Source organism: Apostichopus japonicus, chromosome 23, assembly GCF_037975245.1.
Source record: "Apostichopus japonicus isolate 1M-3 chromosome 23, ASM3797524v1, whole genome shotgun sequence".
In the NCBI taxonomy this organism is placed as follows: Eukaryota; Metazoa; Echinodermata; class Holothuroidea; order Aspidochirotida; family Stichopodidae; genus Apostichopus; species Apostichopus japonicus.
In genome coordinates this window covers 4706909-4732584 of record NC_092583.1, presented here as the reverse complement: position 1 = coordinate 4732584, position 25676 = coordinate 4706909, and the positions used below count along the sequence as shown (strand labels likewise).

General features: G+C 39.2%; 3 protein-coding genes across 7 annotated transcripts in view; 1 reads left to right on the top strand and 2 right to left on the bottom strand.

Annotated features, from left to right (window-relative positions):
* Positions 1-25676, bottom strand: part of LOC139964701 (uncharacterized) — a 104592-nt gene that overhangs the window by 70580 nt on the left and 8336 nt on the right. The window contains exons 1-5 of one of the 4 annotated variants that reach the window (XM_071966556.1): positions 25015-25232; positions 20813-20996; positions 18935-20238; positions 18371-18459; positions 17295-17786 (exon numbers count right to left, since the gene is read on the bottom strand). In XM_071966556.1, the coding sequence (XP_071822657.1) occupies positions 17711-17786; positions 18371-18459; positions 18935-20238; positions 20813-20996; positions 25015-25128 (1767 nt within the window). In that variant the 5' untranslated portion in view covers positions 25129-25232 and the 3' untranslated portion in view covers positions 17295-17710. Of the gene's footprint in view, positions 1-17294; positions 17787-18370; positions 18460-18934; positions 20239-20812; positions 20997-25014; positions 25237-25676 lie in introns of those variants that run through there. The other 3 variants (XM_071966557.1, XM_071966554.1, XM_071966558.1) reach the window with 3 other exon arrangements.
* LOC139964707 (uncharacterized) lies at positions 3022-10557 on the top strand. 2 transcript variants are annotated; one of them, XM_071966564.1, is made up of 3 exons: positions 3022-3151; positions 4444-5040; positions 9077-10557. In XM_071966564.1, exons 2-3 carry the CDS (start codon positions 4467-4469, stop codon positions 9670-9672), a joined length of 1170 nt encoding a protein of 389 aa, XP_071822665.1. In that variant the 5' UTR covers positions 3022-3151; positions 4444-4466; the 3' UTR covers positions 9673-10557. The 2 variants fall into 2 exon arrangements, with proteins under 2 accessions (XP_071822665.1, XP_071822666.1); XM_071966565.1 differs by having other exon boundaries at positions 3032-3151; positions 4441-5040.
* Positions 12225-25676, bottom strand: part of LOC139964695 (alpha-catulin-like) — a 185658-nt gene continuing 172206 nt past the window's right edge. Inside the window, exon 19 of the transcript XR_011792069.1 lies at positions 12225-12898. The gene's annotated coding sequence lies outside the window, so the exon portion shown is untranslated. The remainder of the gene's footprint in view (positions 12899-25676) is intronic.

Below are 25676 nucleotides of genomic sequence, written 5' to 3'. Positions count from 1 at the left end.
ATGGGAGAGTTACGGAAACTTGAAAGTGTTATCAACATAAGAAAATCTTTGCCCCATTAAGTTGACATTATTTCAGTAAATTGTTTAGAAAACAAGATAATATTTTATCCTACATCAGAAAATGTTGGATTGCTCAGTTGCTTTAACAGAGCAATTGAACAATTATCTGCAAAATGTCTAATTGACAACTTATCATATCTTGTCAATTCAACAGTTTTCTGCAAAATGTTCAATTGTTCTTTTCATTCCATCTGAGCAATTGAACAATCTCTGCATTATGTCTAATTAACCACTTATCATATCTCGTCAATTCAACATTTTTCTGCAAAATGTTCAATTGTTCATCTGAGCAATTGATCAATTTTCTGCAAAATATTGACAACTTATTGTATCTCGTCAATTCAACATTCTTAACTGATTAGGTGCGGTCGGGGAGGGGGTGGTACTGACTGATATTTTAATTAGCTCTGCGTTATTCAATCGCTTTTGGCTCATGTAAATATGCATGAGATGCAATAGCCATGATGTTATTTCTTACTTTATGTAAACCACATATTACCACATATAAATTCTACAAAGATACTCAACCAATCTCAGTGGCATTGGAAATGCACATTTCTATTTCTGTTCTTTATGTCAATATATTTTTCTATCTATCAGAGACCTCCACTAAGCATCCACAACTTGCCCACGCCCTTCCCACAGCGTCCATGGAATGTGATTCCTTGAATCAAACTTCACATGTATTTAAAGGAAACACAAACACATACAAAACAGAATAAAAATCGCCCCTGTTTTAAAATTGGCATGACAAATGTTAACCTGCACGATACAATGTTCATGGTCGTTTTTAGATTCCAACATTAAACATGGACATGGAGGTTTGTGGAATCCTCACATAAAAAAATAATATCATCTCTAGACATGGTCATTTTGCTACCTGTTTCATTACAAGATATGATGTGTAGATAATATCGTTTTATGGCTACAGTATGAATTCTTCTAATCCTGTGAAAAGACAATGCATTCTCTAAAGTTGAAACCTCAATTTTGATGGTTCGGTTCCGAAATTTCCTTTTCACATATTTGGATAAGGTTAATCGAAGACGCATGCTCATACCCGGACTGTGAACTCTGACCAACTTGGTGTTATACGAACAAGGAAGTTACAAAACAATTGTGAGGATTTGCAGGTATAAATTTATTTACGTGTATCATAACCTACAAATTCAAATTGAAACTACAAATGCTGCGGAGTAAATGCCAGATAAGAGGGAGGGCGCCCGGCGGTTTTGGGCGCTGATATTTTCGACAAACATGGCGACACTCACGCCTTGAAGTGGCTAGTAAGCTGTATTTTTAATCTTTGTCTAATTTCTGTTGATATTCATCCTTCTGTAGATGCGGGGACGTTTATCAGGCCCCAAAATGTCGTGAACCAGTTGATACTCTCGATAAAAGAGATGATGCAATATAAAGTAGCAGCGTTTGTGATTCCGTTGGTGGCTTCTATTTAAGCTGTAACCGTAATCTACAACAAGGAATCAAATATCTCGTGTTTTTTTAACTTTTTTTTATGAAACTTAAGTATGGTTCGAGTTAGCTGATCATAATCAATGGAGGCACATGAACCAGTCCAGCGGGTACCCAGGATATAATAATACGAGGTGTATCTTAAATATTAGTTAATATTGTTAGGTCCAATTTACCAATGAAGCGTAGCAACACTTCAGCAGTAATGATTTATTTCTACAAATTAACAAATTTTCCATTAAATTTGTTTTCTTTTCTCTATATAAACATTAATCTTCTCGTTTTACTATGTAAGGGGCCGGGCTCGAAAAGTTATCTTACTTCTGGTCCCGCTGCCTCATTCCTATAACTATGTATTAACAAATGTAACATCATTGTGATTTAATGCTAGAAATAAGCGAAACGAAATTTGATCATGTTCCCTTCATAGGAATAATTAATTGGAGGATGTAGAAGGTTGCTGTTATTAGTTAGGGGAAGGAGTTGTTGTGAGACCGATGTTACAGCATTTTTAAATTGTCTTGTTCTCTTGTATCGATTTTTGAGCTTCAATACTACACGTTAGAGATAGAAAGGTAACACCATCTCTTCCTAAGCGACAGCATAAACTAACTACAACCAATTTACCCACTTTCAACGGTCATACCTCTTAGGCATAGGAACAAGGGAACCCCTACCCTCCTCCCGACGCCCCCACTTAAAAAATTCAGGGAGCAGGAGTATGTGCATTCCTCCTCACTTTTTCAACTATAGGCATACACTCCACGGGGGAGGGGGGAGGGGGGCGGGTAACGCTAACTGCATCAAAATGTCACAACTTTCATATGAGTAGTGCCAGGGAATCAAAATGGTAATTTTTTCATTCATATACCGGTACCTCATGCATTTAGTTTTCTCTTTCTTTTTTCGAATTTTGATGATTCCATGAAATAGACAAACACTGAAATTCGTATAGAAAATTAGAGTAGAAACGTCCAATCTGGGCCACCTTAGTGAAACATTCTTCTGGGATACACCAGACCCCACTGGTATTCTGCCCCATCCCATCACAATCGATAGTTAGGCTTCCTATACTTATCTATACGTATCTAACCAACTTCCTCAAAGAAAGGAAGCACATGCAGCATTATGGGTACATTGCTCTCATATTTGGAAGGAACTGTGGTGTCATTCAATTTCTGGAAACTGAAGCAATTATAGTAATACATAAGCACGATTGAAATACTGATTTGAGTCAGCCTCCGGAGGTACATGAAACTTATTAGCGGGTACCCAAGATGTAAATGTGCACCTTTATGTAAGAAAATATTATCTAGCCTATTATTTGAGTTATATTTGTTTGTCAGTGATATTATATTGCAATATGTAAATGAAGTCACGTAATACCACCACTGCTGTTTTTTCTTTACTGTGAGATTATATGACACATTGCGCAATGGTATACTGAGCACGCGCATTCAACTAATTGGAAGGTTTATTATAGTGAGCATGTGCATTCAACTCATTAGAAGGCGAGATCTTGAGAGATTGCCACTTCTTCTATTAAATCCATCATTCAGACATTTTACTCCTTGACTTGCAACAACTTGTGGAAGATCGACTGTCTAGTTTGATCAAGGTAAGTTTTATTAAGTTATTTCGATCGATTATAGTTCGTTTTAACAAAAAGTGTTGTCAAAGTTGTCTTATTATAGTTTGCAGCATAAACTTTAAATGTCTTGCTAAAACATTCTCAGAAGAGGGTTATGCGTAAATTAATTTTCCAATATATCGTCTTCAACCATATGTAAAATTTAGTGTTATGAATTTAAGTCTAAATGAAACTGTGATGTTGAGTATAGTTTCATGACGTTCAGTGGAGATGTCTATAATATCTGATGCATGAAAAAAAAACTACAAATAGACAGGGACATTGTAGTAAATGTTTTGTCGGGTATTAATTCTTAAATAATTTCATTTTTGCTGAAATCTGTTTGATTGTGAAGACATTGAACCTTCCTAATTGTACATGCAGACTAAGATGCTAATCATGACCCATAGTTTATTTCAAATTGTGTGAGGGGAGTAGAAAGAGGGGAACTCAGTTTGACACTTAGAAATCACAATTGTAATCGCGATATTCCTCTATATTGTTGCTAACTACTTGCGCACGTACTATATCCGAATGGGCGGGGGTCGCTGGGGGGAGTAGGAGGGAGGCAGCAAATAACAAATTGGAAGTTCTTTGTAAAATTGTCTATATCTTCTGTGGCGAAAGAAATGAAACTCTTTCGTAACGACCCTTCCATCGGGTTCAGCCATATGTTTTTGCTGCACCGGCGATGTGGACTGTCCCTACTTCGGCAGCAAAAGTGTTCCCTGGAACGGTCATCATTAGGTCATTTTAGATTAAAGAAAAGTGGTTTTCAAATTTAAAGTGATTATTATCTATGGCAAAAACTACTGAGAATCAGAGTGAATTGTTGCTGAAAATACAGTGAAAACCAATAAGACAGGTCGACAGTTGCGAAATGTTCGACACAGTCGTGATTATATCAGTAACGCAAACATACGAATGAGATCGACTTTCAAAGATATCGCTATTTGCGTGATAGCTTCTTTCTCCACCTCTCTCTCCTCCCACCTTCACCTCTGTGTTTCTCTCTCCCCTGTCTTTGGCTTTTGAGAGAAGGTGGGGAGGGGGGTCTAAAGTAGAAACCCTTCTTTATCTACTATATTATGCAGGTATGTAGTATTTTCACTCACTTTGAACTTTGTTTCGACGAGGTATATAATTATGTATGTGTAAAGTTCTTTATGGTCACAGTGGTTTCACTTTTCAACAGTCAACAGACAAAGATCACTTTTTACCTTCTGATGTGAGAATATTACACTAATTCTTATTCATTCTTAAACTCGTTTTGTCAGCAGAATATTTACTGCCGCTTCCCGAAATGGCTAGAATTAATAGTTTTCTACCACATATCCTACTGTTGATGTCTGTGTACACCGCGACAATGATGAAAGCGGAGCCACTGATTCGCAGTTCCAAGGAGCCTTCACCTTCTCAAGGGGTTGATATCGTGGACAACATAGATACGAACCCCTATAACTGTATTAGTAGCTCTGATGATATCGAAACTCTCTACCCTGACAACGAAGTCAATGCGGCTCTGCACAATAATGATCCTGTTGTTATTGAAACTATCTACCCTGACAACGAAGTCAATGCGGCTCTGGACAATAGTGATCTTGCTGCTATTGAACCTCTCTACCCTGACAACGAAGTCAATGCGGCTCTGCACAATAATGATCCTGTTGTTATTGAAACTATCTACCCTGACAACGAAGTCAATGCGGCTCTGGACAATAATGATCCTGTTGTTATTGAAACTATCTACCCTGACAACGAAGTCAATGCGGCTCTGGACAATAGTGATCTTGCTGCTATTGAACCTCTCTACCCTGACAACGAAGTCAATGCGGCTCTGTTCGGTTACCTTAAGATTATGAGCGATGAAAAACCAGGTAATGAAATTTTATATTGGTAAATTAACAATTACGATAGGAACAAAGTACACTTGTACTGAAGTATTATTTTAACAGAGAATTTATCGTCTTGGTGGACAGTTGGTTGAGATTCCAAACAGTTATAAGTGTAGCCGTTTGTTTAAATGCAATTCTATACGGGATTAAATATATAACAACTTAAGCGAAACCATGAATAGTTTACATGTAAATTGGTATAATAAACGATCTTGCATACTTTGTACCCACACCTTTAAAATATGTTAATTATCCATGCTATTTCACGCTACAAACTAGAGACTGGTAATTATAATCATTCATATCGTTGTAAACGGTTGCTGGCTTGAATGGTTAATTCATCCCGTGGTAACACAATAGGATTGTTAACGCTTAGCCAAGTTAATACAAATTACCGTGCTAAGCTGTTATTTACAAGATGTGCTATCCTTCTGTATATAATATCCTTTTAATGAACACTCCTTTACGTGGACACATCCCGGCCGCGAATATTTTTTGCTCAAACTGAACTGACGCTGAAATTATTTCCTCGATTCTGATTGGCTCTCAGCGATCAAGTGATATACTTTAGTATTCAACATGGATCCCTCCATACTCTGTCGATATCAGAATGATCAACACGAACAAATTCAAGATATTCACACTAGCAACTTTCCAGAACTTTTGGTAGGTATATATGAACGAACGTTTATAGTGTTCTTAACAAAATGAAGCAACTATTCCCAACTAAACTGCTGCGCCCATTATAGGCAGTCGCAGTCCTCGATCGTTTGTTTACTCGCTTGACTCCGCTCTACACAACACATTTTATGTAGCCTATTGTACTATGTATAGCATACAACACAATACACAGTGCATTTGTAATTGTATACATGTAGCCAGTGGCGTAGGAAGGTACTTTTGAGTGGAGGGGGGCTGAAGACTAATGGCCGGCCTGGGAGAGGGGTCTAAGAGGAGGGGGTGTCCCCCTCCCCTTTGGAATTTTTTGCATTTCCAGGTAGCCTCAGATGCAATTTGGTGCAATATAGCACACTTCAACACCCACTCCATTTTGTAAACTTAATTTTGTATTTTCACCAGGCCTTAGATGCAATTTGGTGCTCCAAATGAGATTTTTTTTCTCATTTGGAAATGAAAAAGGGGTTTTTTGACTTGCGAAGCGGGGGGGGGGGGGGGCGGAATGATACTTCCGCCCCTCCACATTTTTCACTGGGGGGGCTGGCGCCCCCCAGCCCCCCGGTTCCTACGCCCTTGCATGTAGCCGATGTACATATGTACGAGGTGTTTGTGTACATTCGGAATTGCGATACTTTTGGTTTTATAATCATAAATTCAAAATGAATTCAGTCAGTGAATCATGATAGGCCTAGTCGAATATGCAGTGGCCGTGAAGACTGCGAGCGAGTGTGTGCCAGCCAGTGAGTGTACACAAAAAAAGGCATTTGACGATATGTCTGTGTCTTTTGACTTGTTCGCTGTTTGACGTTTGACGTGCTCGCTGAGAGCCAATCAGAAGCGAGGAAATAATTTCAGTGTCAGTTTCAGAAAAAAATATTCTCATCCCGGTCGACTGTTACCTACATAGAAGCCATATCGCTCCTACTGACAGCAATCACTGATCTTATTGGAAGAACGCTCGCGCCATCTTGGTACACCCAAAACAATGACTCGCGCAAAGGGTGCCTACGTTATGGTAACGAGGTTTCGACGAAATCGTAATCTTATCATCAAAACATAGGCCTAACCTCTCTTTTTTTATGTCGCTGAACAATAATTGACATGCTGTTTAACATTTACCACAAACATTTAATCTTCATCGTTATTTGCTTGGAAGGTCCAAGAATGACTCTGTCGTGTTGCATCTTATGCTTCTTAATTAGCAATTAGGCCTATAGGCCTACTTGACAAACAGGAAGAGCAAACTGTCATCTCAGTCCCAACAAAGCTGGTTATCACCTAATACTTGTGCTGAATTCTACTTTCCTATCCTATCCATTGAATATAGCCTAGACATAGAAACTACTGTAGCTTTAATACAACGATAACTTTATATTTGCAACGGTATAGTAGGGCCCTACTATACTACTACTACTACTACTACTAGTTAACTTGTAGCTAGGTCTATAGGCTAGCAAAGCCGTATATGATATCGCCCGTTCTGTCACTGCCATTGAAATACCAAAGGAAAGATGCAGTCTAGCGGTAATCAAATGGTCTCGCATCACAATTAATTGTTCCATTGACGTACACACTAAACTCGTCACTTTCAAGTCCTGCCAAAGCATAGATAGCTGAGATATTGGCCTATTATGGCACTTGCAAACTTCCATATCATGACCGTTTAGATTTTGAGCTAGAAGAGGAGCAAGTTTAGCATACTGAACCCACACCCTTCCATCTGCTCGCTCGGAGTAATATCAACATTTAACCAAAGATTTTATTAAATGGTTTATATCACCTTCGATCCTCCCTATTTTCACACCATCTGTGTTTTAAATTATGATTTTTCATATAAAGGCAGAACAAACAATGATAGTTACTGAAAACATGCTTAAACAAGCAGCAAATTTTCTCTGACAGTGGTTAACCTTTCGAGCGAATGTACACTACTCTAATTAAGGTGCGGTACCTTATACTGATCGATGAACTTTGGTAACATGTTACGAGTTGCATTTTTGTTCAGTTAAACGACGCATTTCAATTTCTTGGTGCCTTGAAAATGTCGTTAAACGTTCATTATGTTCCGTAGATAGTACTGCTTAGTGTTGTTACGACCCAGTAGTACTGATCGAGCAGCAACAAACTGTTTCGTTGAACCATTCATAAAAAATTAAAAAACATGTTAAAGATTCCTTTTCGCTTTCCATTCCGCATACATATACTTTTAGATATGTCTCACAATCTATGTGTTTGTTTTTTATTTACAGAATTTCTTACAAATAGTCTGGAAAATTAATTGTGCACTTCATTGCCTAACATTTAGACTCTACGTAAAGTAGCAATGTAGGTTGACGCTTTTGGGTGAGCGGTTGATCTTCAATTTGCTGCAAGCGACAAGCAGTGACTGGCTTCTATGCATTAATGCAACGTGCATTGTTATGGCGTTAAGGGGTTCTAAGCTATGCTTATATGTGAGAGATTTCCTGCGGAGTGAGGCGTATGTCAATTTGCCCGTTTGGTAATGGCGCTGGAATCTCCAATGATGCTGGCACAGCTATTCACAATTTTTTGTTTTCACAATTTGACCCCTGGTGACCCCAAATGATCTGTGACCTTCTCTAAGAACGATAGCCTTTTTCGACTCAATGTGGTACACCTACTCACCAAGGTTAAGATTGATTCAAGCTTCCCTTCTTGAGTTATCGTGTTAACAAGCAAGGCGTCACACTCATACACGCACTCATCCACCTACATGACTAAATAGGTTACGATTATCATCGAAACCAAAAACGCCATAAACCCCAGTGGGATGAGAGTGTTCACAATATATAGACTGTGGTTATCGAGATATGCATAATTAAGGTCCATCAAAGGAAGTGTACGGCTTCAGGTAAAGATAGAACCTTTTCTATATTGCATTGCTTCTATATGCATTCAACAATATGTAATGAATAGACCGATATGCATGCTTAGTTACCGTATCTATTTTAGCGTACGTCTGCAGTGCAAGTAGTCACAATAATGTGAAACTAACGGCCTAAGTGTACGAGTTTCCGGCTCGAAGTCTTACTCCGAGTTCTACCTAATTAGTGGACTGCTTCGAATTGCATTAGTCGTATGCGTTTTTCGTCATTACAGGACTTTGCAATAGGTCTCATGTAATACACTATATTAGCAGACGTTTTTTCCTCCTGAATGTTGAACTTAATTGATTTTTAATACCTCGATTCCAATATACCGGCTTACCGGAAGTGGACTCGTAAGGTTGGGTGGAGAGGGGGGGGTGGGGTTAAGTGGACTCGACTCAAACAATGATATATGCATTATTATTATGTTTTTCTTCTTTGTTATATTTAAGTATCTGGCAGTATCTACATTCGCTGGGGCCGTGACGAGTGTCCAACCACCGCTAATAAAGTATACAGTGGTCTAGCTGCGGCGCCAGATCGTGTTGCTAAGGGAGGAGACAGTAACTACCTGTGCCTCCCAGAAACACCTGAATACAACAACAATTCGCAGTCTGGTAAACAAGAAAGAAGAAGCTCTATCTATACTGTGAAATACAGGGAGGATTTCCCGCCACTAGATCCATTAGCAGGGCACGATGTTCCTTGTGCAGTATGTGAGTCTATCGGTCGAAATACTATGCTCATGATCCCTGCTCGTTTATCTTGTCCGTCGAGTGAATGGAACCTCGAATACAGTGGGTTCTTAATGGCTGAGCGAGAAACACATTATCGTGTTCAGTACGTATGCCTTGACGGAAACCCCACCATTAGAAATGATACAGATCAACGGGTAACCGGTAACGGAAACCCCACCACTAGAAATAATCAACGGGTAAAGTTTGCATCTATGCAGCCTGTCGAAGGTGTGTGCTCTTCTACTGGAGGTTTGCCGTGTGGTTCTTATAAAGACCGATTCGAATTGGCATGCACAGTTTGCACCAAGTAAAGTTTACTTGACCCCTCTGGACTGCTATCTTTTATTCATTTCTTGACTAGTGCGTAATACGTAGTAAGTTTCGTAAATTTAGCGACTAAACTCGAATGCTATGTAAAAAAAGTCGCGTTATCACTATATCACGTGATAAGTTGAAGTATTGCTCCCAAATATGCTACAAATTCAAATAATGGTCCTCTCTGTTTTCGATGCTTTTACATTCATCGGAACTTATGTTCTCTGGTAAGTTTACTGTACGTTTTCTGGTTAAGAAAAGTCACCCAAAAAGAACCATGGGCACGAATACTAAACAACCAAACATTGATCCGCTCTCAACCCCAGTCCCCTTGCATCTAGACTGTGACTTTGTGATCATCGTCAGGTGTCGACGATTCCCTTAGAAAGGGAACAGTTTACGACATATGGTCTTAGCTAAAATGCCAAGAAGTTAAATTATGGTCACTGAAGATCAGATTTCAACGCCATCTTACTGCACCCTTCAAATCATTTTGCCAAATTCTGACAATTAAATGTCCAAATGAACTTCTTTTGGGCGACTAGAAAGAAAAAGAAAAAACACTTTTAAAAACCTGTACCAAGTTGTAGCATGCTTAATTTTGGGGCCAATACTTCATATAACGAACACATTAAGAGAACTGTTGTTTTGTAGAATTTTTTTTATGATCGATAATACCTTCTGCAGTGTTCCTAAACTGCTAAATAAAAGCTATAATTATGATGACCTCAAGAAAGCCTTGGCTTGACCTCTGACCTTGTTGAATCATCTGTTACATTTTACCGAAGATCAGATCTGTAAACGAAGAAGGAATGTCACTCTATTGGTTGTGGTTAACCTGTCTCTTAGTTAGTAAATAAAGTAATCACCATGCATACTAATTATGTTTCGAATATCATCATTTGCTCCTTTGTGTTTTGATATTGGATTGTATGTAAGGAAACAACAATACCCCTCCATCCTCTGCTCTTTGGCAACACCAGTACTGTTTATAACTGATGCCATTGCCATTTGATACAAAATATGTCACAAATAATGGTCAAAGGTCGTGAAGGTCAAACTACACAGAGGTAAAAACAGGCGCGTAGCCAGGAAATTGCCAAGGGAGGGCGAAAATGTAGGCAAATTTTCAGAGCCGTAGATACGGCATTGCAAACTATCAGAGCCGTATATAGAGAGAGTTTGGCCAACCATGTAACCGATTTGGATTGGTCGAGAGGGAAAACGCCCACACAGGGTGGTAAAATAGGTCCACTTGAAAACTTTAGAGCAGGCGATACGCATACTCACAGTGTATAGACTATCGTTTGTGTACACGAAAAAGTACGAAATTATGAAAGAAATGGTGCTGGGGATGCTGCAATCGGTCAGAACATGGATATTGTTGTTTGATTTTCCGACTGACCATAAAAGAAGAGGAATTTTTTGGAAGTAGAAAGAACAAGATGGAGATTCAATGAAAAAAGTCTGTGTAGCCTAGGCCCATACTAGCCATAGGCCCTAGTGTAATACGAGTAAAGTACAAGCAATGCGAGAATTTTACGTTCAGACTGGTTTCTGTAATTACATTCATGGCTATTTTCTCTCGTTTTACGATCCACAAATTCGATTTCATTATGCCAGCTCTCCTAATCATAGGCATGGCAGTTTCAGTCGCACATATAGGCTAGTTATCCTAATTCCTAGTTATTGTATGCCTAGGATATTCCTAGCCTAAAAAAGTATAACTTTTAGTTTAATGTAAAAGGGTGGGCTAGCTTCTAGGCATCACGTAAAGCCCTAATTCTTAGTTAAGCCTGAAGCATAAGTTAAGCCTGGGCTTAGTTAGACCTGGACCATTCTTGCTATTACTACAACTGTTATAGCACATTACATAATATGGCACAGTATAAGGCCCAATTAAACTAGGCCTAAGGAATACAAAGTAGCCTAGGCCTAAACTAGTTAGGCTAGGTCTATACTCATTGGCAACTTGTGGGTTGTGTACACATACCGGCCTAATTATATAGACCCTTTTAGTATGCCATAAACAAGTGCCCAAATGGTTAAATGATCTTGGTTTGTGTTAATTGTCAGCATTGGCCTAGCCTTTTTAGGCTAACATGAATTCAGCCTAATTTTTTCTTCTTCAAAATTATAGCCTAGGCCTTGGTTTAATTTGGATGCAGTCAACTATCATTTATCAAAGTAGCAGGGGCCTAGGCTACATTTCAAAGACCACTAGGCCAAGGCTAATTATGGTACTGGTAGCCTAGCCATAGTCATGCTTATTGCAGACTACCCTACACTCTTGTCTAAGTCACTGAATTATCTTAAGAGCCCTGTCACCACCAAAGAAATGTTCAAAATATTGCGTAGGCCTAGCTTAGGCAATGCACGGTTTCGTTTGACTGTTTTAAAGGAAGACTTGAAAATTTAGTGTTAACTGGTATTTCATTAATAAGCAAAACTGTCTGTGCATTCCAACGGAGTGCAAATTAAGAGGGGGGGGGGGGAGGAGGATGCAGTATGATACACCTTTCAAGTTTTAACACATTATAAATGCACTTATGCCAGAAAGTCATTGCATCAGTAACTCCTTATTCCCTTAATTGACACCCACATTGACGATTGAAGTTAAAAAAAATCTTTTTAAATTATCTTTAGACAGTAAATTTTAACTCCCTAAATTTTAGGACTTTTTTACAAATCAAAGGTGACATGTGCTCTGAAGAAAAACTCCTAACATAAAAAGCCACAGTTAGCAGACTGTGATAAAGACGAACCTGGCGAGTGACTACTAGACTGAAATCCAGTTCCTGCAACCACAGCAATAAAGTCTTTGTTTTAATCAATGCACTTGTGTGTTTGAAACTTTCAAATGGACACTCAATGGCAGTTGGTTAAGATATAAGGTTTTACCTTCATCATGGCGAGTTGAAGGGAATCTGCCTCATCATCTGAATAATGGACTCAAGGATAGCAACAAATCATGATGGGATAATGATTTTGAGCAAGTAAATATCTGGCAATTTGAAAGTTTGTATTATTTTTTTACATATTATTTATGCTGTTTAGCTCACACACAAGCAAATGATCAAGTGACAACAGCCGATGCAGTATATTTAAAGGTATTGAAGACTCGCCCTAAACCGAATGCCGCGCTCTGAAAAAGTTTACTTTCCGTTGCTTGCAAGTGAAGTTTTTTTTTGTGTCGCTACAAAATGCAGACAGTAATGAAACCTGATACCTTGTTATCTTTTATCTAGACCTGAGATGTCCACGCTGCTATGTGCACTGTGTTGTGGGTATTGACCGTGATGTTTGTATTGACTGTTCACTTATGTCTATTTACAGATGGTAGCAGGCTGTGTGTGTACTTTCTGGGATCAATGGTGGTGTCTAACACTTCTGTTACACCGCATTCGAAACTAGGTCAGATAACGGGCATGAGACGTTTCTTTGTGCGGGAGTCTTCACACCCTTTAAGGAGAAGTATTTATATCCCATTAATAGAGAAAGAATTATGTTTCAATTGGTAGCATGCAACTTTAAATTTTGCAAACATTAGATACAATCAAACAATAACAAGGTTCATTTACAAGGTAACCTACTGCCCTATATTTCACATTAATCTGTCACATCAGAAGGTCACAGCTTTCAATAATTATACAAACAAATTCCCTTGATGGGTGCTTGGTTAGATTCCTGCAATTTTCAAGTTTATCAATGTAATAAGTTCTGAATGTGGCAATGTGGAGAAGCTTTGGGATAATCTGTGGATAAGACTGCCAGACTATCAACAAGATTCCACATCCATGCAACTCCAACTGCTTCCTTCACCTCCTTGCAGATGAACCACATGTCCAAAAAAAAGTCAGCATTGGTTAATGTAATCAAAATCTGGCTTCCTCCTGAGCTGGCAAATACACATGAATTGTCAAGTACAGAGGTCAGTGTGAAACCACTGAAAGATCTTCTCAGCTTTCAAGAAAACAAAGACTTGAAGCCAAATTGACAGAGGCCACACTGATACCATTCCACTCTCATAAGATGAAGGTATCACACACACTTCATTTTGCTTCTGCGGTGCAGTGCCTGGTAGACTGTGAGGGTCACCCAATGGATGTTTGAACAACTGCCTGGTTTATAGAGCTCTGCAACAGATAATTCATCCTGATGTCGAGTCGTCATCCTGTCATGGCCTTGAGCAAGTTGAACCCACTTCAACACAAAGCAGCTATTGAATTCTTGTCTAGGTACTGTAAAATCCACATCACCATCATTGCTGGTTCCAGCTACGCCGACCATAATAAAAGAGTACAATGAGGGTTGTTTCATTCACCCAACAGAGCTTGCATTCCAGTACCTTTGGGCATCTGAAAAGATATTCAGAAATTGTTATATGCGTGTGTTTGTATGCATGCATGCATATGTGTGATTTTCTTGCTTTACAGAACAACTTCATTTTGATAAGCTATGTAACGTGGAAACCTGCCAATCATATGTTTGAAATAGGACAGGCTGAAACGACTCTTAAATGAAAAGCATAACGACTTCTTGCATTTTTATACATCACTGTTCAGGTAAGGCCAGTGAGGGCAGTATGAAGAATAAGTAACAAGTAATAATTATCATTATGGCCATTTGCTGTCTTCAAACTGAATGATGTCATCAGCCCTGTGCTCAGTTGACAGAACAGACAAGTAGGCACACTATGTCAGTGTGATCCATGAAACCTTATTAAGGACATGACCGTATAGTATATATGTTAATGGAAAATACATAAGCTACAACATACACCAGTATTCAGTTGTTGCAGGGTTTTTTCTTCTTGACAGACCCATTCAATCTATTGTACCTACTATAGCCTAGTACTACATTCCTGAGAAATTAACACCACATATCAGTCTTAGGTTTGCCCACAGACTCCCAACTATTGCTAACTCCTACACTCAAGTATATAGTTTAGTTTAGTAGAAAAAAAGACCAGGAGAGACATTCAAGTCCCCATTAAGGACCCTAAGGCTATATGAGAGGAATAAAACCGAGGACATCAAATGTCATACCCAATTACAATGCTTAATGTACTCATCCAAAGTATTCTTAAACCCATTCACACTACTTGCAATTCAACCTTCTCAGGCAATCCATTCCATCCATTCACAACCCTTGTACAAGTTGTATTAGACTTCAGAGAAAAAGTTATGCCGAATATTAATCCTACTATGTAACTTCTGGAGTTTAAGACAATGACCTCTGGTACCACTACTTTTGGCAAACCTGAAAAGATCAGTGAAGCATAAATTGTCATTTTATGTGTAGGCCTACTTTATTTAATTGAAGGATCTATTAATGTAGGCCTGATGCTGCGTCTGTAATCTAGCCTAGCCAGGACTGTTGATGTGTGCTTTTCGTTTGTATGACTAAAGTAGGACTAGTAGTATGAGGCGTAAAATAAACAAGTGTAATGAAAGGTTTTCAGCGAGTTTTCTATGCATTTCAGGTGTGAAGATAAACGTAAATGTCATTAACTTACGCATACTCTAATTCAGTACCTGATATCCATTTTGTTCCTCGTATGCCTGTCAAAATCTGACATTCTGAGTCGCTTCGTTTGTTCGCAACGAGCACAGTGTGCAAAGCTGCTATATATTGTGTGTGGTGTTTTTCGTGTTTCGCGCAACTGGTAACGACAACTGGACCTATTTTGATGCCCATGGTTTGCGTGTGACGTCACAAATCGCCAGTTGGCCAAACTCTCTCTATATACGGCTCTGCAAACTATCTAAGCGTAGCGCTACCGTGAGTTGGCGCGAAGCATACAAGAAAATTTTGGCTGAAAATGCCTCCCAGATGGCTGGCCAAATGGCACTTCCCATACCTTGTAAGTTCCATCTTAGCATTTTCTCTTTTGAAATTACTAGCGATATCATAAAAACATTTTAAAAAATAATTAAAACATGCTCAATGGGGGGGCGTCTCCCCCTTCGCCGCCCCCCCCCCTCTTGGCTACGCGCAATTGCGATACTCTCAACCCTTACGAAAATGCGGTAAAATCCGTTTTCCCCCTTTTCAGTATTCTTTCGAGTGACCTAAAATCTCCGTTTCTACTCAGTTTGTTGATGTATTTGGTTGTTATACCTCTTAATTGCTCCATTGACTGACCAACTATTCAGATTGCCATCCCCCCCCCCCCTCACCATCTTCAATCTTATGTATTTGTTTTCTTTAAAGCTCTTCTAAAACGAGCATGAAAATGATGATATCTGAACCAAACTAAATCACCACAATAGGTAGTTGTACAAGGAACCAGTATAATGGAAATTATAACCGTTTTCATATCAAACTTTCGACGTGTTTCTTAAAATTTGAAACTATCATATTATCAACTTTTCGACTTTGTTTTCTTGTTATATCGACTATCATTTGTAAATACTTTATCGAAAGTTCAATATTTTTATCTTGAAATATTGACTTTGAATTTCCGCATGGTATAGCAATTACGGTAAACAAGTCGAAAAATTGACGGATTATGATCAAAACCAAGCAAAGCATTGGTCATTCGATTGTCTGGCACTGTTTAAAGGGTGTGAAGACTCGCACAAAAAAGAAACGTCTAATGCCGGTAATCTGACCTGGTTTCGAATGAGGTGTAACAGAAGTGTTAGACACCACTATCGATCCCAGAAAATACACACACAGCTTGCTACAGTCGGTAATTAGACACTAGTGTATAGTCAGTAAATACAGCTGCGGTCAATACCCATAGCACAGTGGACTAACGATACAGCGATGGACATCTCAGGCCCAGCTAAAGATAACAAGGTATCACGTTTCCTTACTGCCTGCCATTTTGTAGCGACAAGAAGAAAATGTCACTTGCAAGCAACGGAAAGTTAACTTTTTCACAGGACGGCACACGGTTTGGGGCGAGTCTTCAATGCCTGTAATTCTCTGCATGGGATTCAGGTAAGTACTGAAAAAGGGGGGCCAGACGAGAGGAATGCATAAACGGGAGCACAGTAAACAGGGTAAGTAGTTTTATCTTGAATTGCAAATGTATTGATTGAAATTTAATTTACAAAATATGTAGTTTTAGTATCATTGCACATGGTTTTTTCCTTGACTTAAACTTTTACGTTAGGTTTTAGTTCTCATGATTCTTGCTTTCAAAGAGCAGCTTTATTAAAAGTCCTTTAACACTGAAATTTCATTCTGAGAAGGCTACAGTGGCTTCCATCAGTTCCATTTCCAAACAAACTTCGACCCAGATATAAATCAGTTTCATTTCTCATGATTCCCACTTTCAAAGAGCAGCTACTACTAAAAGTCCTGATCAACGTTCATTCTCAGAGGCTATATTCCGACTCAGACATCACTTGGTTTCATTTCTCACAGTTTTTCACTTCAAAGAGCAGCAGTTATTATGAACATCCCTGACTAAAATTAGAATCTCATAAGGCTATATTAATTTCTGATGTTACTCCCAAACAGTTCAACCCAGAAATGACCCCAAACTTGTACCCTAAAGTCAGCAGTAGTGGGAGGGGGGGGGGGGGACTTAAAGGGTGAATTTAAGAAAAAAATGAGAACATCCTTAATAAAAAAAATCGACAAATAATTATTTTAGAAAACTTTTGGATAGGGAGGGGAGAGGGTGGGGAGATGGAAAAAATGGAAAAAAACTCCAATAAGGAAGAAAAAAAGCAGAAAAAAGGGGGTTAGAAGGCAGCATGGTTGGAGATGGAAGGGGAAAGAAGGGGAGGGGGAAAATGGGGGTGGGGACACTAAAGCTTCCTCTGGGGCTAAGTCTGAGTCATGGGATTTACTGCCGGCGTTGCCGTTGGAAGAATAGTCTTGCAGATTCCGGGATCCTTCCAACTGAGGGAACTGGTGGACGTTCCCCAACTGCAGCTTTGGGTCTAGTTGGTTTATCTCTCTGGTTCGTCACAGTTGATGGTTGTGGTCTGTTGTTCTGACCGTTGAGTGCCTGGTGTCTAGAGAAGTCACTCCCTGTTATCCGTGAGCCGTGGGTTGGGTTGGCATGGACCCTTAGAGGCTGAACAGATTTGGTAATGGCAGCAGGGAAGCGAGATGCATGAAACCTACTTTGGTATCTGTTGCTGAACTGTGAACACAAACAGGGTAAAATACATTTCACGGTATATCAGGATGGAAGAAAGAGTCGGGCATTGCCAAACCATTTGTGACGTAATATGAGGTTTCAAACCAAGAAAGGTTCGAGGATGTAAGGTGGGAGTAAAAAGGATGAGAGCCATTGGATTTTAGATTGTGTATTTTGCTCAAATTTAAATTACAACAAATGTGAAGAAATTGGGTCAGAATGGGTAAGCCCTTCCCATCCTCCCTCCTCAGTTATCATATTTGGCAAAACTCATCCCTATTGTCAGGACTTTGCACAGGAACATTGGACAAGAAAGAAATCATGTGCAACATGACTTGATTGCAGCACTGAACTTTGAGATGGTACCCTCTTTAGGGGATGAAACCCCTCCACCTGTCTCCCTCCCCTACACCCCCACATCACCCTGCACCTTCACCCTCTCCCATGACCCCTATACATTCCTCACCACTTTAAGCTGATCAGTCCCCGGTCCCAAATATAAGAGAACATGGGAGTTTGGTAAACTAAATCATCATTTGTTTAACTTTACCAACATTCAAGGACAAGACTGATAATTTCTCACTCACATTACTAAAGCCAATGCTCTGGTTGACAAGTTCACCAACTTTGTGTCCTCTCCCAGAAACCTCTCTCGTCTCGACGGAGATCCTCTGGTCTGGTTGAGAAGGAGGTTGATTTTTTTACCTGCGGAAAGTTGTAAGATGTGATTAAAGCATTAAGCAACTAGTCCATATTCCTTTGGTTAAGTAGGGTAGGGAGGATTTGCTTTATTATCGAAAAATTGCTGTAGCATTTTCCAAAGTGGGAACAATGATTGTATATATTACACCATACCTGCCAGCAAACAACTTATGTTTCACCCCTGTCAACCCCCCCCCCCCCCACCCGCCCCCCCCCCCGGCAACCCACACACCCTTACTGCCTGCCTACTGTGTTCCACACATAATTTTTTTATTTGCTTATTTCTACCATTGAGTATTTAAGTAAGTTGGTCAGCGATTTGAGGAGAAACTGCGCCAGGTATAAAAACTAAATGCTCAACCATATCACAGGGTACTTTTTTTTTCGCTGTCAAATTTGAAGCAAGATATTTTAAATTAATTAGGATGGCTTTTAGAATTCATAAATACCTTCCTCTGTAACAGATCGTCAATAGAATCACTCGGCAATTCACTTCTGCTGCGGTTTGATGAGTTCTCACTCTCCCTATAACTTTCATCAATTTCATCAATAACAGACAACCTTTGTCTCCTTTCATCTGATAATCTCTCCGACTTCATCTTTTCTTGTCGTGCTCTCGTTTCTCTCTTCCTCATCTCTGCAATTGTTTCTATTTCATCCAGGATCCCTTGCGCCTTCTCTCTCCTCTCCTCTTCCTCTCTCTGCTGCTTCAGCTGTTGTTTTTCATTCTCACGTTTCAGTCTCAACCGCTCAAAGTATCTCTCCAACTTCATCTCTTCCTTGCGTTTCTTTTCCTCTTCCAGTCGCTTCTCTTCCTCTGCTCTCCGCTGCTTCTGAATCTTTCGTCGCTCTTCCTTCTCAGCAATCTGTCTCTGGATCGCTCTGTATTTATATTGTCTTAAGTCTTCGTCGTCAATCTCCTCAGAAACGAATCCGTTTTCTCTCAAGTACTCTTCTCTCCTCTTTTGTTCTTCCTCTCTCTGTTTCTTTTGTCCGTAAGCCTCTGCAAACTTTTCATCCTTTAGAAGTTCTTTCAGTTCACTGTCCTTCTGAACTCTAATTTCCTCTTCTATTTTGACGACTTGTTCTTTTAAACTTTCTCTAAGGGCGAAATTCTTCTTCTCTCTGTTTTTCTGCTCCGTCCCTCTTCTCCCTAATTTGATCGATTCCCTTCTCGACATTCGCTTTTCAATTGCTTTCGAATTGCTCAGTTCTTCCTGCCTCTCGCTTTGCTCCCTCGCAAGACTTCCTCGTCCCGGGCCTGCTCTTCTTGACATGGATGCATTTGCTGGTTCTTGTTCCTCTTCCATCTGATCCTGTCTCCCAGCTTGCCAGGAACCATCTCCTCCAATCCAGTCTCTCACTGGCTTTTCTTGTGATGTGATGTCATTGCCTCTTCTGCTTATAACTGGCTCCTCGCTATGACATGCTAAATCTTTGCCTTGTTCTTGATTGGCCACAGTATTCTCCTCCTCCTCCTCCTCCTCCTCCTCCTCTCCTTTGGCCTCCTGCTCCTCCTCCTCCTCTGACGTCACATCACATTCCTTCTCTTCAACAGGCCTGTTTCTCATCCTCCATGATGGAATTATTGGTATGAAGTCATCGCATGAGGATTCGGCTGATGTAAGAGAGGGCTTACCCATATATCTTTGTGTCGGACTGCGATCACTCTGTTCGATGGTCGATTTATCGGCAATCTCAGACGATGCTGGTGTTGGACATCGACTTTTCTTCCCAGGACCATATGCTGCTGCTGATGATGTGGCAAGAAACAAGAACGGAAAAATAAACCTTATGTAAATTGCATTCAATTACTATCAACGTTAAAAATGAAACCATTCAAACCATGTATATGCTAGAAAGACTCATATTAGTCACCTTTGGACTTCTTACTTTCTTCCTTTGGTTTTTTAAATTTTTCTTGCCTTTCTTGCTCATTGAGGAATCATGTTATATGAGTGTTTCAAAAATTGAGGAAAATTTTCTTGAAATCATTTAGTAAGTTCTTTCAAATTGAGATTCATAATTTTTAACCTGGATATATCTCTGGTCAAATAGTACTTTACTTAAAAGGCTCAGTGGTTAGCTCAGTGGTTAACGCCGGTGCCTTTCAATCATAAGGTCCTGAGTTGGAGTCACTCCAAGATAAATGTATGTCGTCCAGTTACAGAGTTGTTGACAATTGACAATTCATAATCATGGTCGTTAAATATGAATCTAAGCGACTGACTTCGGTCAGCTTGCGGCTTTGATAAGCCAATGATGCCTTCTTATACATAAAATACATACATACATACACACATATATACATACAAAAGGGAACCCACCTTGCTGCAGTCTCTCTCCTCTCTCCACTGCTTCCTGTGATTGGTTACCAGCAACATGCCTGCCGTCTGCTCTTCGAGCAAAGGATGTTTTGGCTTTCGCACGGCCTAGCTTATCAAGTGTAACCAGTTCCTTGTAAGTGGTCGCAGAAACGTCATCATCATCCGATGATTTCAGGATTTGAACCTGCATGAGCGAATGCAGAAATGAAAAACTACTGTAGTGTGACTGATTCCATATTGTTAAATTTTCTTTTTGCTATCGAAATGAAACGACAATGTTGGAATAACTCTTAAAGGGTGCGAAGACTCGCGCAAAAAGAAACGTCTAATGCCGGTAATTTGACCTAGTTTCGAATGAGGTGTAACAGAAGTATTAAACACTACCATCGATCCCAGAAAATACACACACAGCTTGTTACCGTCGGTAATAAGACACTAGTGTACAGTTAGTACATACAGCTGCGGTCAATACCCACAGCACAGTATACAAACAATACAGCGATGGACATCTCAGATCCAGCTAAAGATAACAATTAAGGTATCACGTTTCATTACTGTCTGTATTTTGTAGCGACACGAACGAAACGTCACTTGCAAGCAACAGAAAGTTAACTCTTTCAGATGGCCGCACATGGTTTGGGGCGAGTCTTCAATGCCTTTAAAAGAAAGGTGTCATAACTTAATCCTGGTTATGTAGAAAATCTAGATGAACAGTGAGGGATGCCGCACCACATATACAGTGCTTTTAATTAAATGTATACGTCCATAGTTAGATACATGACTTATACATGTCAAATACCAACTTTATTGAGGTTTTCTAGATTACTGTAGGAGAGAAGTACAATGAGGGGGATAGTCAAGTAGTATGCAAAAGTCATGAAAAAGTAACTGTAGTTTAGAAGGCAGGTTTCGTGAGTGGTTAAACCGTGTTATTTTTGAGTTATAACTGGAAAGTTACAACCACCATTGAACTGACATAAATGACATTGGATGTAATGAATACATGGTTCAAGTACAAGCAATGCACCCAGAATATTATAATGAAGGTAAGCCATTTTCTCCCTTTAATTGCCTTGATCACTTTTCCTCCACTCAACCCCCCCCTCCCCTCCCTCCCCCTTGTAGAAATTCCTTTGAAGCAGCTTTAAGATCTTCTATCCATTACCAGTATTTATCCACCGAGGAGGGGGTGAAGGGAAAGATAGTTAGGGGAGATGTTCTGACACCAATGCTGTCCCTGACTAAACCAATGATTTTAATTCTATTTAAATTACACCCACACAATTTAATGAACACCAATTTCAGGGATACACTAAGATATGAATCTTCCCTCTTCTTCCAACACACTTTCTACAAGGGCCTTTTTCCAAACATACTAACTGGGAGAGGGGCTTGGCCACTGTTTGGCCTATCCACATATATGCAGCTCCCCCACCCCCAGTCTGGTCCGCCAAAGTAAAGCTATTTATTTGTACACAAATGAAGAATATTTCTTGATTCATTTGCAAAACTAGGTCAAACTTTCTCATGTTTTGTACGATTTTCAAAAATCTTGAAAACTGAACTTTTCGACCACTCATATACACATCTCCATATTTCTCATCAAATTCTCTATCCTGTTCATATAAAAACAACAGCTGCATATAGGGCTCTGCCAAATGAATTGGCAAAGATACATGAAGTCATGTTAATTAAAAAATTCTTACAGCACAAAACAATTGACATGACATTTAATTAAGAACAACAGAAGAATAAACTTCCCAAACTGGTACATATTTCGGAAGGGAATTTGTAAATAAAAAGTTTCTTTTGTTTGGACTGTTTGATACAAGACTGGTAGAGGTCTAACTTCATATCTTTTTACTAATTTGGTTGGTCAATATCACCTAATTGGGTTTAAAAAAAAGGCAATGACATGTAGCTTAGGAAAAATGGTCAGGTGTGGCGGTATACCCCAAAAGAATATTAGTCTTGCAGATCTATGCTCTTGAAATGATGACCTATTAGTAAAAACCTCCTCGTAAAATTTAGAAATGTAAGTGTCTTCAAAGTCAATTTTTTGGTCAAATGTCGAATAAAAATTTGTAAATTAGACAGATTCTGAAGTAAAGGATTTATACTTTGATTGCTTGGCGCTCTTTTTGCAAATATGAAGGATCCAGCTATATTATCTAGTTACCAAACCTTCACAGTAGGTAGGGGAGACAGCTATCCCTCTGTATCATTCTTTCCACGCCTAAGTAGCTTCCTAGAAAAAATATTAACCACAGGAATGTAGTAAACTGATCATTTTCCTATCCCAAGAGAGATAATGTTGTTGGGGGGGGGGGTGCCTGACATCCTTTGAACCTTTCCCTGCATATTGTAGACATTATCATATGGTGGAATGACCTATTTTCGAACAGTTCCACCCTCAATTGTGAATTTTTAAAGAAGAAAAAGGGCCCAGCTGCCCAGGGGCCAGTTAATTGCTCAAATAAAGCCTATACTACCTAGATATATCGTTCCCACCCCATGATGTGGTGTGCTTATTCTCGGGCATGTGGCAAAATACATGTAGAAGCTCTGCAAACAATATTTTAACAAAAGAAAAGGAAATCAATCAATCATGATTATATGGAAAAAATAGCCTATAGGCCTAGAACTAGTTCATGCATTGTTAATCAAAATGAAACCAGTCAAAATACTGATTGCAAGATAGCAGGATATCAGCAGGCAGTTTGACAAAAACTTTTGAAATTGCTCACCATTTGGACTTGGACTTAGAGAGCATGAGCCATGACTAAAAATCTAAACACAGAAGTAAAATTTTCTTGCAACTAACAATGATACATCGTAGTCTCCGTGGTCTACTAGGGTAGATTTAAAAGTGTAGGCCTACAATGTTTACGAAATTTCATAGGCAACAAAATACTTGTTTAACTTAGTTAACTTACACATAATGCATAGATGCTACTTGTTAGTACTAGATCGAACTTAGGCGTAAATGTTACTGTGTTAGGCTAACAAGTAAAAACTTAGGGCACCTCGGGAAATATTTACAGGCAATGCTCAATTTGAAATTCATGAACGCAAAGAAACTGAAAAGCAACGTTAGAAGCATGTGAAAGAATCATTAACATGTACGCTACGACTGTAGTTAGGCCTCTGTTAACATTGCTGTAGAACTAAGCCTCACATTATACTCGGCTAAGTACGTCATAAGATTGATGTGCAACGAACTTTTTTCATTGGTCAAGGAATCGATAAGTAATTGTCACATATTTTATAACTTACCTTTACATCCTACTGTATTGCAAAGTCCTCAAATTCAAACACAATTCTCGGTTATTAATGGCTATATTAAAGTTTAATGTCTTTGTGTACTTTTTTTCTAACTGAACGAAGAGTTTGTGAACACTCACGTACCAATGTCATCACATATATGAACATTTCCGATATGCATGGCACGCGCCAAGCTATATCACACAGTTAATTCCCATTGAGATAAATGGTATAAATTTAAACTTGCTGTAAGTTTACCGCGAACTGTCAATTGCAACAACATTGTAATTCATCTACATATGTATCATTCACTAGTATGGTTATTGCTCGTTTAAATTTATGATTGTTCTCTTATCACAGTGTTTCTTTCCTACGCATAATTATTATTACTATGGATTATTTTCAACATAATAAAAACGTATTCTTTGAGGGAAAACCCGTACACCGTATTTATCATGAGTTAACGTACGAAATGTAGCCTACTAGTTGGTAGCTCTGCAATACCGGACACGGAATTAAGAGCTCAGCTTTAGAATTACGATTTATATGGAGGATTAAGTTGAACTAAAACATTTTAATTGGAAATTGAAAAAGCAGTTTACATTTTAGTCGAATGACTTATCCTAGGAACATATGCTCACCGTTGAACTAAAATAGATGACGTCAGACGTTTTCCCGACTCAGGACAAGTTAGGGGTTATTTAAAATTGGCTACATGGTTAAACGGATACATTATTGACATAAAAAGAGCCATTTTATTACTAAAAGGGAAGACAAATAAATTGCAATAAAATGCAGTCGATGAAATACATGGGCGGGATCGTTGCGAGGGAGCGCCGTGGGATGATATTAATTGTACGGTGTACCCATAAGACAGAACATATACACTATACAAAGGCCTTACTACGCATTTGGTCAAGGCTATAATTCCGACTCACCATTGCACGTCGCTTCCTCCCGATCCAGTTCCAAAAGTTTCCCTTTCTGTCTCTGACACTCCCTGAGCCTCTTTCCTCTTTTCTGACCTGACATTTTGAATGTTGGCAACCCATGATATTACTTGCGCCGCGCTATCCGTTCCCTGCTTCAATCCTGGCTCGCCGTCTGTATACCTTCACCGTAAGGAATGTATTACTATACGACGTACATCTACCATACGTGTGTGTACGGAAAGCAATGTAGCTCGTATTTCACGTCGGGCGCAGCAACGCATTGTGACGCAGGCGGATCGGCCAACAGACTACAAAAGAGAGAGGGCGCCATAAAAGTTTACTATACATATCGTTACAACTCTCGGGTACGGACGGCACATCAGCACAGTAGTAGTGCTCAGCACATCAGAATACCATGTTCAATGCAGGTTGATTGCGCATGCTTGTTCTTTTTAACCATCAGCTTTGCGAGAGCAAATAATGCAGTTTACCTTATGGGAGACAAGAACGGGTATATTTGGCATACTTTTCATTTCTGAAATATGATATTTTCTTGTAGTTTGAAACACCTTTCGTGGACTTAATTTAACAATGTAAAAAAAAAATTAAAAATGTTATTTTGTAATTAGCCTACTTATATGCGTTAAGCAGTGTAGAAACAGGTAAAA